The 11,263-nt window shown below is 29.3% G+C and overlaps 1 protein-coding gene across 1 annotated transcript; it reads right to left on the bottom strand.

The window, feature by feature from the left end:
• Window positions 1–5,360: 5,360 nt before the first annotated feature.
• On the bottom strand, window positions 5,361–5,738 carry LOC110636334 (V-type proton ATPase 16 kDa proteolipid subunit-like). The gene has a single exon (XM_058154174.1). It carries the CDS (start codon window positions 5,736–5,738, stop codon window positions 5,361–5,363), a length of 378 nt encoding a protein of 125 aa, XP_058010157.1.
• Between the last annotated feature and the right edge of the window lie 5,525 nt (window positions 5,739–11,263).

Below are 11,263 nucleotides of genomic sequence, written 5' to 3'. Positions count from 1 at the left end.
AATTTTTAAAAATTAAATTTTAAAAAATAATAATTTAAATTATAAATATTAAGGTAGTATTGTAAATAATAATAATAATAATTAAAATAGAAATAAATAATAAATAATAATTAGTATAAAGTTGAGCTGAAAGGTGATATGTGACAAATGATATTTTTAAATAAATGAATTTATAAAAAAATAATATAAATAATTTTTAAATATTATATTTAATTACAAAATATATTAATTTTTAAAAATTAAATTAAAAATAATAACAAATTAAATTATAAATGTTGAGATAGTATTGTAAATAATAATGATAATTTAAATAGAATTATAAATAATAATGATAATTAAAATAGAAATAAAAAAATTAAATAATAATTAGAATAAATGAGAACATTTATGGAAGGTTACACGTGATAAATTTTTAAAGAAAAGTGCCACGTGTCATTTTCATGAGAATACCACTATGCTTTATATATATAATGTATAAATAAATTTATAAAAAAATAATATAAATAATTTTTAAATATTACATTTAATTACAAAATATCTTGATTTTTAAAAATTAAATTTTAAAAAAATAATAATTTAAATGATAAATGTTAAGGTAATATTATAAATAATAATAATGATTAAAATAGAAATAAAAAAAATTAAATAATAATTAATATAAAAGAGAACATTTATAAAAGGTGACAGAGTCAAATTTTTTAAAAAAAAGTATCACGTGTCATTTTTTTTGGAGAATATCACTCAACTTTATTTATATATATATATATTAGGATAAATTAAGAGTTTAATACGCCAAATGCCTTCATCCTCCACAAGGCAGCATCCAGCATTCTTAACTGTCTTGTTTTAAGGCATCATAACAAATCTTATTAATTTTTCTTTGTTTATAATTTTTAAATTAAATTTAATTAGGAGTAAAATATAATTATAATAAAAATTAAATTTAATTAATTATTAAAAATCAATATATATATATATATATATATATATATATATATATATATATATAACACGCCAAAAAAAGTTTATTTTATCCACAAATATTAAGAAGGAAACTGTAAAATTATTATTATTTTTCATAAATTCTTATTAGTATTAACTTCCTATTTTATAATTTATATGATATTGTATTTGATATCCTAAATTTGACAGAATTCTATTTAATGTGAAAAGAGAAAAAAAAAAAAAAAAAAAAAAGAATGGGGTGAATTCCTACGTACATAACATTACCAAAAAAAAGGCCTGAAAATTCGTTCAGTTTCTCTTATCTTTTCCTTTGAATGACGTAAATGTCACAATGTATAGTAATGTATTATCATAATAATTTTAATTAGGGTACGTTTATTCTCAAGTGACAAGTCGTTACGCTAAAACAAGTAAAGAAGTTTCTCTCTTTTTAGAAAGAGAGCCTCTCCTTTTTCTTTTTTTTAGTCTCTTGTTGTCCACGTCTTTCCCTTGCCTTTTTGGATGGTGGAGGTTCCTCTCTCTCTGATCAGTCTTATGGGTTAAACCCTCCTCATTGGATAGGGTTTGTATATAGTTTTGGTATGGTTTTTGGGTTCAGATTTAAACGTCAAAATGAGAGTTTTTGAGGGAGCTAGGTTGGATTGCTTTAGTAATTGTTTATTGTTCTGTTTTGAGTGTTTTTCTGTGGATGGTTTGGGCACGAAGGTGGAGAAGATTTGGGTTGCATCCAGGCTAGCAACTTTTGTCCAGTTGCACCTTGAAAGTGCAGACCGAATGGATGCCACTGCCCTCTGACTACAAGTAGGGGTGGAACCAAGAAATTGGATCAATGAGGTGAAAAAATTTTGTTTTACGCAATTCAAACGAAAAGAAATTATTATATCTAAATAAATTATTGATTGGTGTAAAAAAAAGTATAATAATGCATGTGAATTTTTTTTATGTAATAAAATATAGTAAATTTTAAATAAAATAATTTTGTAAAACAATAAATTATTCTCATAGTATTAAATTTACAATTGTATTTAGCAAATTCATACATTTTGGAATCATTTGCATTTAAGTTTTCTACAAAAAGAAGTAATACAATATTCATATTAGTAAGCTTTTGAAGTTATAAATTTATTACCATATAAAATAAAACTATTTGATGATAGTGTAAATTGGTGATTTGATGTATTTTTCGTTTTAACTCATTTATTATATATATATATATATATATATATATATATATATATATATATATATATATTATTCATATTCAAAATAACTATATTGCATTTTTTCACAAAATGGAAAAGAAAAAAAAATAAAACTATTTAATAGAGAATAGAAAAAAACGAACAAAGAAATAAAAATTAAAGAGGGAAAAATTGTGATTCTTGTGAATATGAGAAGGAAAAATAATATTGAGAAAACAGTTCAGATTTTATTGGAGTATAATATTGAGAATATAATTTTATTTACACCAGCAGCAGAATATAATTTTATTTCTTATTTCAATTGACTTAAATTAAAATTTTATATAAATATATAGAGAACATCTTTTTAATTTGATAATATTTTAACTGTTACATAATTATTTTTTTAAAAAAATTGGATAAATCATTTTTTTTATTATTCATAAATTTTAAATGAATTTTCTATATATATATATATATATATATATATATATATATATATATATATATATTTTTTTTTTTTTTTTTTTTTTTTTGAAACTTTCATCAAGTCAGTGGGGTCAATTGACCTCACTGACTTGCTAGTAAAACTGCCCATGACCATGAGAGATTGAAAGGCTGTTCTAATCTCTGCCTCCTCCTAAAGTCTCTGTTTTTTTATTTTTTCATTGGTGGGAATTGGTCTGAGTCTAGATATTTCTTCAACCCCGTGGCTTGTTCTCTTCTGGTTTCATTTGAGCTCTTTGCTACCTTACCGTTCTTTGTGTGCCTTGTTTTGCAAGTGTTTCCTTTGACCTTAAAAATGGTTTGTGTTGCCTCTGGAGGGAGGAAGACTTCATGGTGCTGATGATCCTAAGGCAGCAGCGCTGGCACCTAGAGAAGACGGGTCTTGCTATTCAAATCTGTACCCGATTAGGATAAGGTTTCTACAAGGGTATGGGTTGGGATCTATGTAATGAGCTGAACTTGAGTTAACTGAGTTGACTTTGTTGTAGCTAGAGTTTAGAGTTTTAGCCATGGCCATGCTAGGCTGTAATCTTGGCCTTTTCAAGCTTTTTTTGAATGCATCTCTATCTTTAGATAAAAAAATAATTTTAATTAATATTTTATTAAATATTAAGTTAATATATTTATGAAAAAAAGTAACTATCAAATTTATAATATATATAAAGTATAGATAAAAAGGGATGATCAAACTTAAAAAAAAATCAAAATTATTAAAAATTATTTATATATTTTTATATATTATAAAATTATAATCAAACTTATAAAATATAAAAGAATGGGTAACATGGGATGAACAAAATTATTAAAAATTATTTACACATTTTATATATGTGTGGTGGTGTTTTTGCTTTTTAGATTGATTTAGCTCCATTTTCCTATAATATTATTATGGAATTTGGATATCAACACTTAAAAGGTGGAGAGTTGACTAGAGTCGCAATTCAGATGAGAACCGGGACAAAATCAGAAGGGATGTGGGGCAATAACTCTCCCTTTGCAAATGTCCACTACCCTTCTCTCATTATAAGCCTAATGACTTAGTTTCGGGATAATGTGTATGGAAGAGAGAAGGTGTTAGGCACCATTTTTGCTTGGACTTACCATAGAATAAGGGTCTGCCTTCATTTGTGTTTCCAAAAGCCTTTTTTACTATATTTTTATTAAGGTTCTTAATTATAGAGAATGCAATTTCTAAGTTATACACATTTAGTTAACTTAATCTACCATAACATATGCATGCTGCAGCCCTATATCATGCTTTGTTGCCATTTTAACGGTTATTATCATATTTACCTTATTGCCCTAACTAGTATGTTTCTATATTGATTTGCATGCCTCTAGTATTCATACATATTGAAGGCAAATCTAGTATAATCACCCCATGCATGCCATGTCTCTATCATGCTTCACTTCTTTTAGTTTTCCTAGGTTAGTGTTACTACATTAACTTACATGTACTCAGTGATATTAAACAAGATAAGATGTTAAACATCCACATAATGGAGGGAGGAGAAAAGAATTACATATCTACAAAAATAACTTAGAACTAAAGAATGGAGGAAAGAAAAAAGAATCATATCCCAAAATAATAAAACTTTAAAGCAAAAGATCTAAATTTTATTACAAGACCCATTAAGTGTGATACCTTGTGCAAGAGGCTTTGTAGTTCCCATTCGTGTCACGATCCACTATATATGCTCATAGGATTACCTTGTCGGCTTTAAATCTTACTTGCCATTTTTTAGTACCATGACTTGCCTTATTGGGGGTTGTTTGAACTTACCATATTTAACATATCACTTACCATACTTATTTTTGAAAAGAAATTTTACTTACTATATTCATTTAAGAATAGAAAATATAACTTACCATATATCTAATTAGCATATTAGACCAAGGAAATTACATAAACAAATAGGAAAAGAAAATTAAAAAGGAAAGAGCCCAAATCCCATGTTGTACCTCCTTTCTTCCAAACCATGTCAAAGATATCCCATAAACATCACAAAACAAATAAACATGTTAGTCTTCAAACAAATCTTAATAAAAATTAAGAAACAAAACTAAATTATATGAATTTTTACATGGCAAAAGGTCGTTTTAAGCTTTAGCGAAATAACCCAATAGTTACATAAATTCTGGTTAATTCATTTAGTTTGTTTGAACCCTTGAGATTCAAAGAGAGGATAATAAAGCCCAAATTATCCATAAAACAGACTAAATAAACCAAAAAGCCAAACACGTGCATCTCACATGACTTGTGGCCGTTAATAGGTCATCCACTCCATCAATGTTGGCTCCATATGTTTATTACCTCCATATTTAATTTCATATATTAAAAATATATAGAAAAGGCAAATATATTACCACTTCACCATCTTTTATTCTGAAGATAAACTCAATCCTACTTCAACAAACAACACAAAGAAACCACCAAGTGCATGGCAGCACAGACACTTCCATAATTTCAAAACATTACAAGTGATTCCTTACAATCAATGATTAGTGAACAATAAGTAATTCTTTTCTGCTACAATTACACCACTAAGCCATAAAAGGATAACAATAGGTACTAATCTCCCTACTTAATCTGCTCTAGACTAGTTAGATTAGGAAGACAAAATAATGTCAACAATGAGTCAACACAATACCAATGCTTTAACAAAAATGAGGATAAGAATCATTCCAACAAAAAAATTTGGGTTTTTAGGCATTAGCTATCACACTAACATCACCAATAATTCCAATGACCATTCCAGCAAAAAGCCTACTAAGGCCACAAGCAAGATGAGATGAAAAATTTGCATACTCATCAAATAAGTAATATGATTTGGCCTCAAGGTTAATTCTATTACTGATAATAACTACAATAATCAAGCCATATATACCCAAAACACAAGCCATAACAACTAGTACAATCAACTTCATTACAAGTTTGGGCCTCATCACTCCTATATTTGCCACACCAACACCACTCTTAATTGCTCCATATGTTGCTCCCATACAGGAGAAGACAAGAATGACATAGTTGTCAAAGAAGCAAAAGAAAAGAGTAATGTCATTGCTGTTGAAACTAGAAGACATGGTTGATTAATGGATATAAAAATGATGACATTTGGATCTAAGATCACATAAACCATCTATGCTCTAGAGTTTTGATCTCTCCTTGATTCCTTTCTTTTTTTTTTTCTTTTTGGTCGTGAAAGAAACTTAAAAGTTAACTGTACAAAAGCAAAGTTCCTTCAACATGTATATTATTTATCATTTGTTACAGCACACTCCAGCTAATAGTGATCTCCATGTTCTACATGGATGATGTGCCTTCTGCTCACTTTGAATTCATTGCATCTTGAGCAACAGAAATGTGCCTACACTTCTATAGTCTTGTGCTAGAATTGATTACACTATGGTAAGGCAAACAAGACATCCTCATGAGAGGGAGGGGCTTTTAGAAAGGTAAGGAGTAATGGGGAGATATTGAAACAAAACTATTCTAGACACTTTCAAGGCATTTGAAGGATACTCGGCTCTTAGTAGCATAAAGAGTCACCAGTGATAATAATGGATTCGTTTCTAGTTTGCCACATAACAAATTTGCATGGAGAAGATAGAACACATATCTCCTAGGTCCTTTGCTTTGTGTTTTTTATTCTACTATATTTAAGTGGAAGTATCTCAAATTAAGCTAAATGAAGAGTTAACAATGTCAGGATTGGGGTTTTTTTTTATATACTTTTTTTGAATGTTAATGGTTAAAATGGACCAAATGAATTAACCTAGACTTAATTGATTATTTGGCTATTTTACAGATTTAAAAAGGCCTTTTGCCTTTTTATATTATTTTATATAAAGGCAGTAAAGATGTCAAATACATGAAAAATACTAAACATGCACCAAAATTCATGAAATTTTATGAGAATGTTTGTAAGACATTGTATAACAATTAGAAAAAAGAACCATGCAAAAAGAGTAACAAAAAAAATTAAAATCGAATTGCAAATTGACTACTTGTTAAACATGTCCAAATTCTATTCACTTATCTTAAAATTAAATTTTGTACAAAACTACAAGGAATTTGAAGAAACTCAAAACATGAAAAAAATTATCTGAAATCTTAAACTTAATTTTAGGTTCAAGAATCACTAATAAAGGTGAAAGCTACACTGAGATATAATATCATAAAATTTGGGTATGTCTAGAATTGTATTTAATCAGTTGCATAACTTTGAAAAATCACAACTCACTATAGAAAACTCGAATTGAGATGATCCAAAAATGAAAGTTACATAATTTTTCATCTAAAATACAAGAAAAATATGTATGGAGCAAGAAAAACCACTTAGATATGAAATATAAGCTAGATAGTAGTAGGGATACCCTAGGACTTTCATAGAGTTTATGAGTTTGCTCTCAAACTTTGTCTTAATCTATTGACAATTATGGCTCAAAGGTCCTTAATAACAACAAAAAGAGATGAAGATAAGATGATTTACATGATTTATCTATGTGTTTTTAATATTCTTACCTTTTGAAATAAGAAAAGAAGAAAAAAAAATTAAGTGAAGTGCAAGAGAGGGGAGTCGGCTATGAGAGAAGTGAGAGTGTGGTTGCCTTTGGTGTGTGCAGCGTGTAAGAGTGCAAGGGTAGAAAATTTTTGTGTTTTTTAATTGCCAATTTTGCTCTAATAGAAGTTAGAGAGGGTATTTATAGTGTTTTTACTATTTAGGAAGAGAAATCTTTATCCTTTCAGAAAAGGATTTGACTTTTCAAACTATTTCCTATTTAATATGATTTTCTTCCTCTTTTCCACTATCCCAATTTGTTAAGAAGATTTGGTTGTCTATATTTTTTTCCTTTTATTTATTTTTTATTTACTTCCTAATTAATGAAAATTTGTCCTAAAGTCCAAGAAAAATGTTAGATTCACTCACTCCCTTTCTCCTTTCAGCCAAACCATTCTTGGAGCTTTCTCTGGTCTAGTTCAAGCCTCATATGTTCTAGTGCAAGTCCAGCTGAAGCAATAGGACGTCATGCCTTATCTTGTGGCTTATTGGGCCTCCTAAATCCACTAACCTATTTTATTTTATTTTATTTTTTGTTAACCCTAAAACATTTTTCTATGGAAAAATCATCTTTATTCATCTCTTTAGTGCTTTTAGAAACCCTGAAACCTTTCAGAGTTTTCATCACTAGGCTCCTCACTACCTCAGAAATATAAGTCCTCAAGGCACCAAAAATAGGGGTCTAAAATATGTATATCTAGTTAATTTGCCTTTTTTTTATGTATTAGTTTTAGTTATTTTTATAAATATTATACTCTCAATTTCATTTTAGAATTTTCATAAGTATCAAAATTTTAATTATACCTTCATGTAAGTTAATTTTTTAAACAAATTCAAAGATCTATTTACTCCTCTCAAATTCATCTTTGTTATATGATTTTTATTTTTGTCAAAAGATAAATTCATTTCATTACTGTGAGTATAGAAATACAACAGAGATTTCATCATCTCTAACTAAGAAGATGTATAATGGCATAACAACTACATATGAAAAGATAAAATAAATAAAGTTTGAAACATGCAGAAAATTTATGCAGTTATAATATTAATAGGCAAGAATAAAGGAAATTCTTGAAACATGCTCTTTGTGCTCTTAGACAATAAGATTGACAATGAGGAATTGAAAATCAACTAGTCTCTTAAGATTCCACTTGCATAATTAACTTTTATTCCCATTGACCATATACGGTTGGAGTTGTGCGCTACAAATCTATTCCCCAAAGAGCATGGGTGGAGTTTTGCATCTTGGATCTACTTCTCATAAGCTTTTGCGAGAATTCTCCATCTCTTAAGAACCAGAGATCTCCAACCAAATTATATCTAGTGAGGAAGTAAAATATCTAAAATGAGATATGAAAAATCACTCTCACCTAGAACACTAGAAAGGTAGAACCCCATATCTAGTCCAAAACTTATAAGGAGGACAAAGTAAAAAAAAAAAAAAAAAAAAGAACTGTAAAAGGAGTACAAGGAAGAAAGGGGAGGGGGGGGGGGGGGAGGGGGGAAGGGGAAAGGAGAAAGAGGCGGAAAAAGAAAGGAGAGGGAAAGAGATTTGAAAGATGGGAGAGGGATAGGCTATTGGCAAGGTTTTCCCTTCCCCAAATATGTTGTAACACCCCTATATTCGGTAGTGCGTTCTACTGTTTCGGTGACCAGTGTTTGTCCGGACAGCTATAATGCTTGAAACTACAGTTAAATATTAGTGAGGAGACATGAAATAATGAAATACAATAGAGAAAAATAAAAGAAAAACAAAGGAAAATTAAAAGCAATGAAATGTGATTAAGTTCAATGAGCCAAAAACCGTAGCGATGGGTGACCGCACCGAGAAGTTACGGCGCAGGCAATAGCCAACCCAGGACTGCGGGAAACCCTTGAAATTAAGTTTTGAGATATAAATAAAGACTTATTAAAGTATAATTGACATTAAAAATGTCCAAGAAAAATTAATGAATTAGTACAAAGAAAAAATGAAAAATCAAGAAAACGACAAAAATTGGTGTTACCAAAAAATTGGAAATACAACCCAAAGAGGGGCATTTTGGTCATTTGATACCTAGAGTTGGCTTTTGACCTAAATGTCCATGAAAAATAAGTGGTATTACATTTTAAAAATTTAATGAAAAATAAAATTAAAGATAAAATGTAATTTAAGGGAATTTAAGGCCATAATTGCAATTAATGGAAACCTTAGTTATTATAATGTTTAATTAGGATTAGTGGAGCACTAAGTGGGATTTAGTGGGGTATATAAAGGCCACTAAGGACAGATTTCTCCACTTAAAGTCATCTTCAACCTTTATTCTTCTTCTTGCCAAAATTGAAGTTCCATTGTCCTCCATTGCCGCACCTTCATAGAGCTCTCTCTCTCCATGATCAAGTCACTTTCTCCCTAAGTATCTTCACTAAATCTTATCTACACACCATGGGCAATATAAAGACAGCAAAAAAGAGAGAAAATTCCATGGATTTGTGAAGCACAAGTTGAGGTAAGTGTCCATTTTCTTCCCTTGTTTAACTAAAGTTTGTGTTAGTGTTGAGATGAATTGATTTATTGAAGAAATTGAAGGATTTGATGAGTTATGGGGATGTTCCATTTTGGCAGCCATGATTGTTGAAGAAACTTGATGTATTTTCACTTGTATTTGATGGGTAATGAGGTTAATTAAAGTGCTTAAATGTATAAGAGCTTGATTACCATGTGTATGTGTGAATTGTGCATTAAAAGTGAGGTTAGGAAGTCAATATGTGAGATTGAAGTATATATGTAAATTGGGCAGCCTTGATGTGCTTAGGAAGGCCTTAAATTCATGTATATTTAATGTTGATTTAAGAACAATGAGATGTATGTTATTGATCTTGCTTAGTTGGATTAGGTTTGAGCAATTGAATTGTTGTTAGACATGGATTTGATCAATTGAGTGTGATGGAGAATTACTTGAGTTGAATTTGTATTTGGACATTGATTAAATTGCTGGATATTTGATCACATATATTGTGGCTAGATATTAGTTGTATTAGATTGATATTGGACAACTGACCTAAGTATAAAGTGCATAATGTCCATTAGAATTGCAAAAAAATTTGCAATGCAAAGTATATTAGTAAAAACAATGTGTATTTTAGGCTTTAAATGGAAATGTGTGACCCCAATTAGTATGAGGCCAATTGGAGGTGAAACTAGACATAAAATAGGCCAACTTTCATGTAGAAGTGTTGCTCAAATTCTTCCTAGAAAATGACCTAAAAATTGACCAAATCCGGATTGGTGATATTGCAAACATGAAAATTTACCATTTAAACAACAGTCAGTATTTTGGCCATAACTCACTCAAAACTGGTCCAAATGACCTGACATTTATATGGTTGGAAAGCTTAGACATAGGGCTACAACTCTGATGAAGACCACCAAGCCCAAAAATGCCAATTACCAAGTCAAAATGATCGTCAAAGTTGGGTTACAAAAACTGGCCAAATTGACTTTGACCTAAAAATGACCTAAACTTTGCAATATAAGTGCAACTTGACCAGCAATAGTAAAATGACCATAACTTGGTCCATAGAACTCCAAATGACCTGAAATCAGTGCCAAAAATTTAATAAGACGTAGACCTACAAGTTTGTAATTCTGACTAGAATCCAGAGACTGAGGAAACTAGGTCATCCGGCTAGGTCAAAACTGCATACTAAAATCCGATAAATTGCAATAAAATGCAATACACTTGAAAATGAAATTGGTAACATATACTAATACTAAAAGACTATAAAATGTGACATATTGGTAATATTAAAATTAATTCACCTAGTGTGTATTAAAGGTCAACATTATAGGTTGACTAATGAAATGAATTGAAGGGAGTAGTACCAAGAAAATTTAGATATTGAATTTTATTGTTAGAAACAATTTAACTGAGTACTGAAATACTTTAAATTGTGTGTTTCAGTTGAAAAGGATATTGAATAGCATAAGGAATATTGAGTCAAGGCCTAGAGGTGACTCAAATAAGGTTTGTGCACAATACTTTTTATTTTCACTGCTTTTACTAG

Source organism: Hevea brasiliensis, chromosome 9 (assembly GCF_030052815.1).
Source record: "Hevea brasiliensis isolate MT/VB/25A 57/8 chromosome 9, ASM3005281v1, whole genome shotgun sequence".
Lineage (NCBI taxonomy): Eukaryota > Viridiplantae > Streptophyta > Magnoliopsida > Malpighiales > Euphorbiaceae > Hevea > Hevea brasiliensis.
This window is presented reverse-complemented; position numbering and strand designations above follow the sequence as displayed.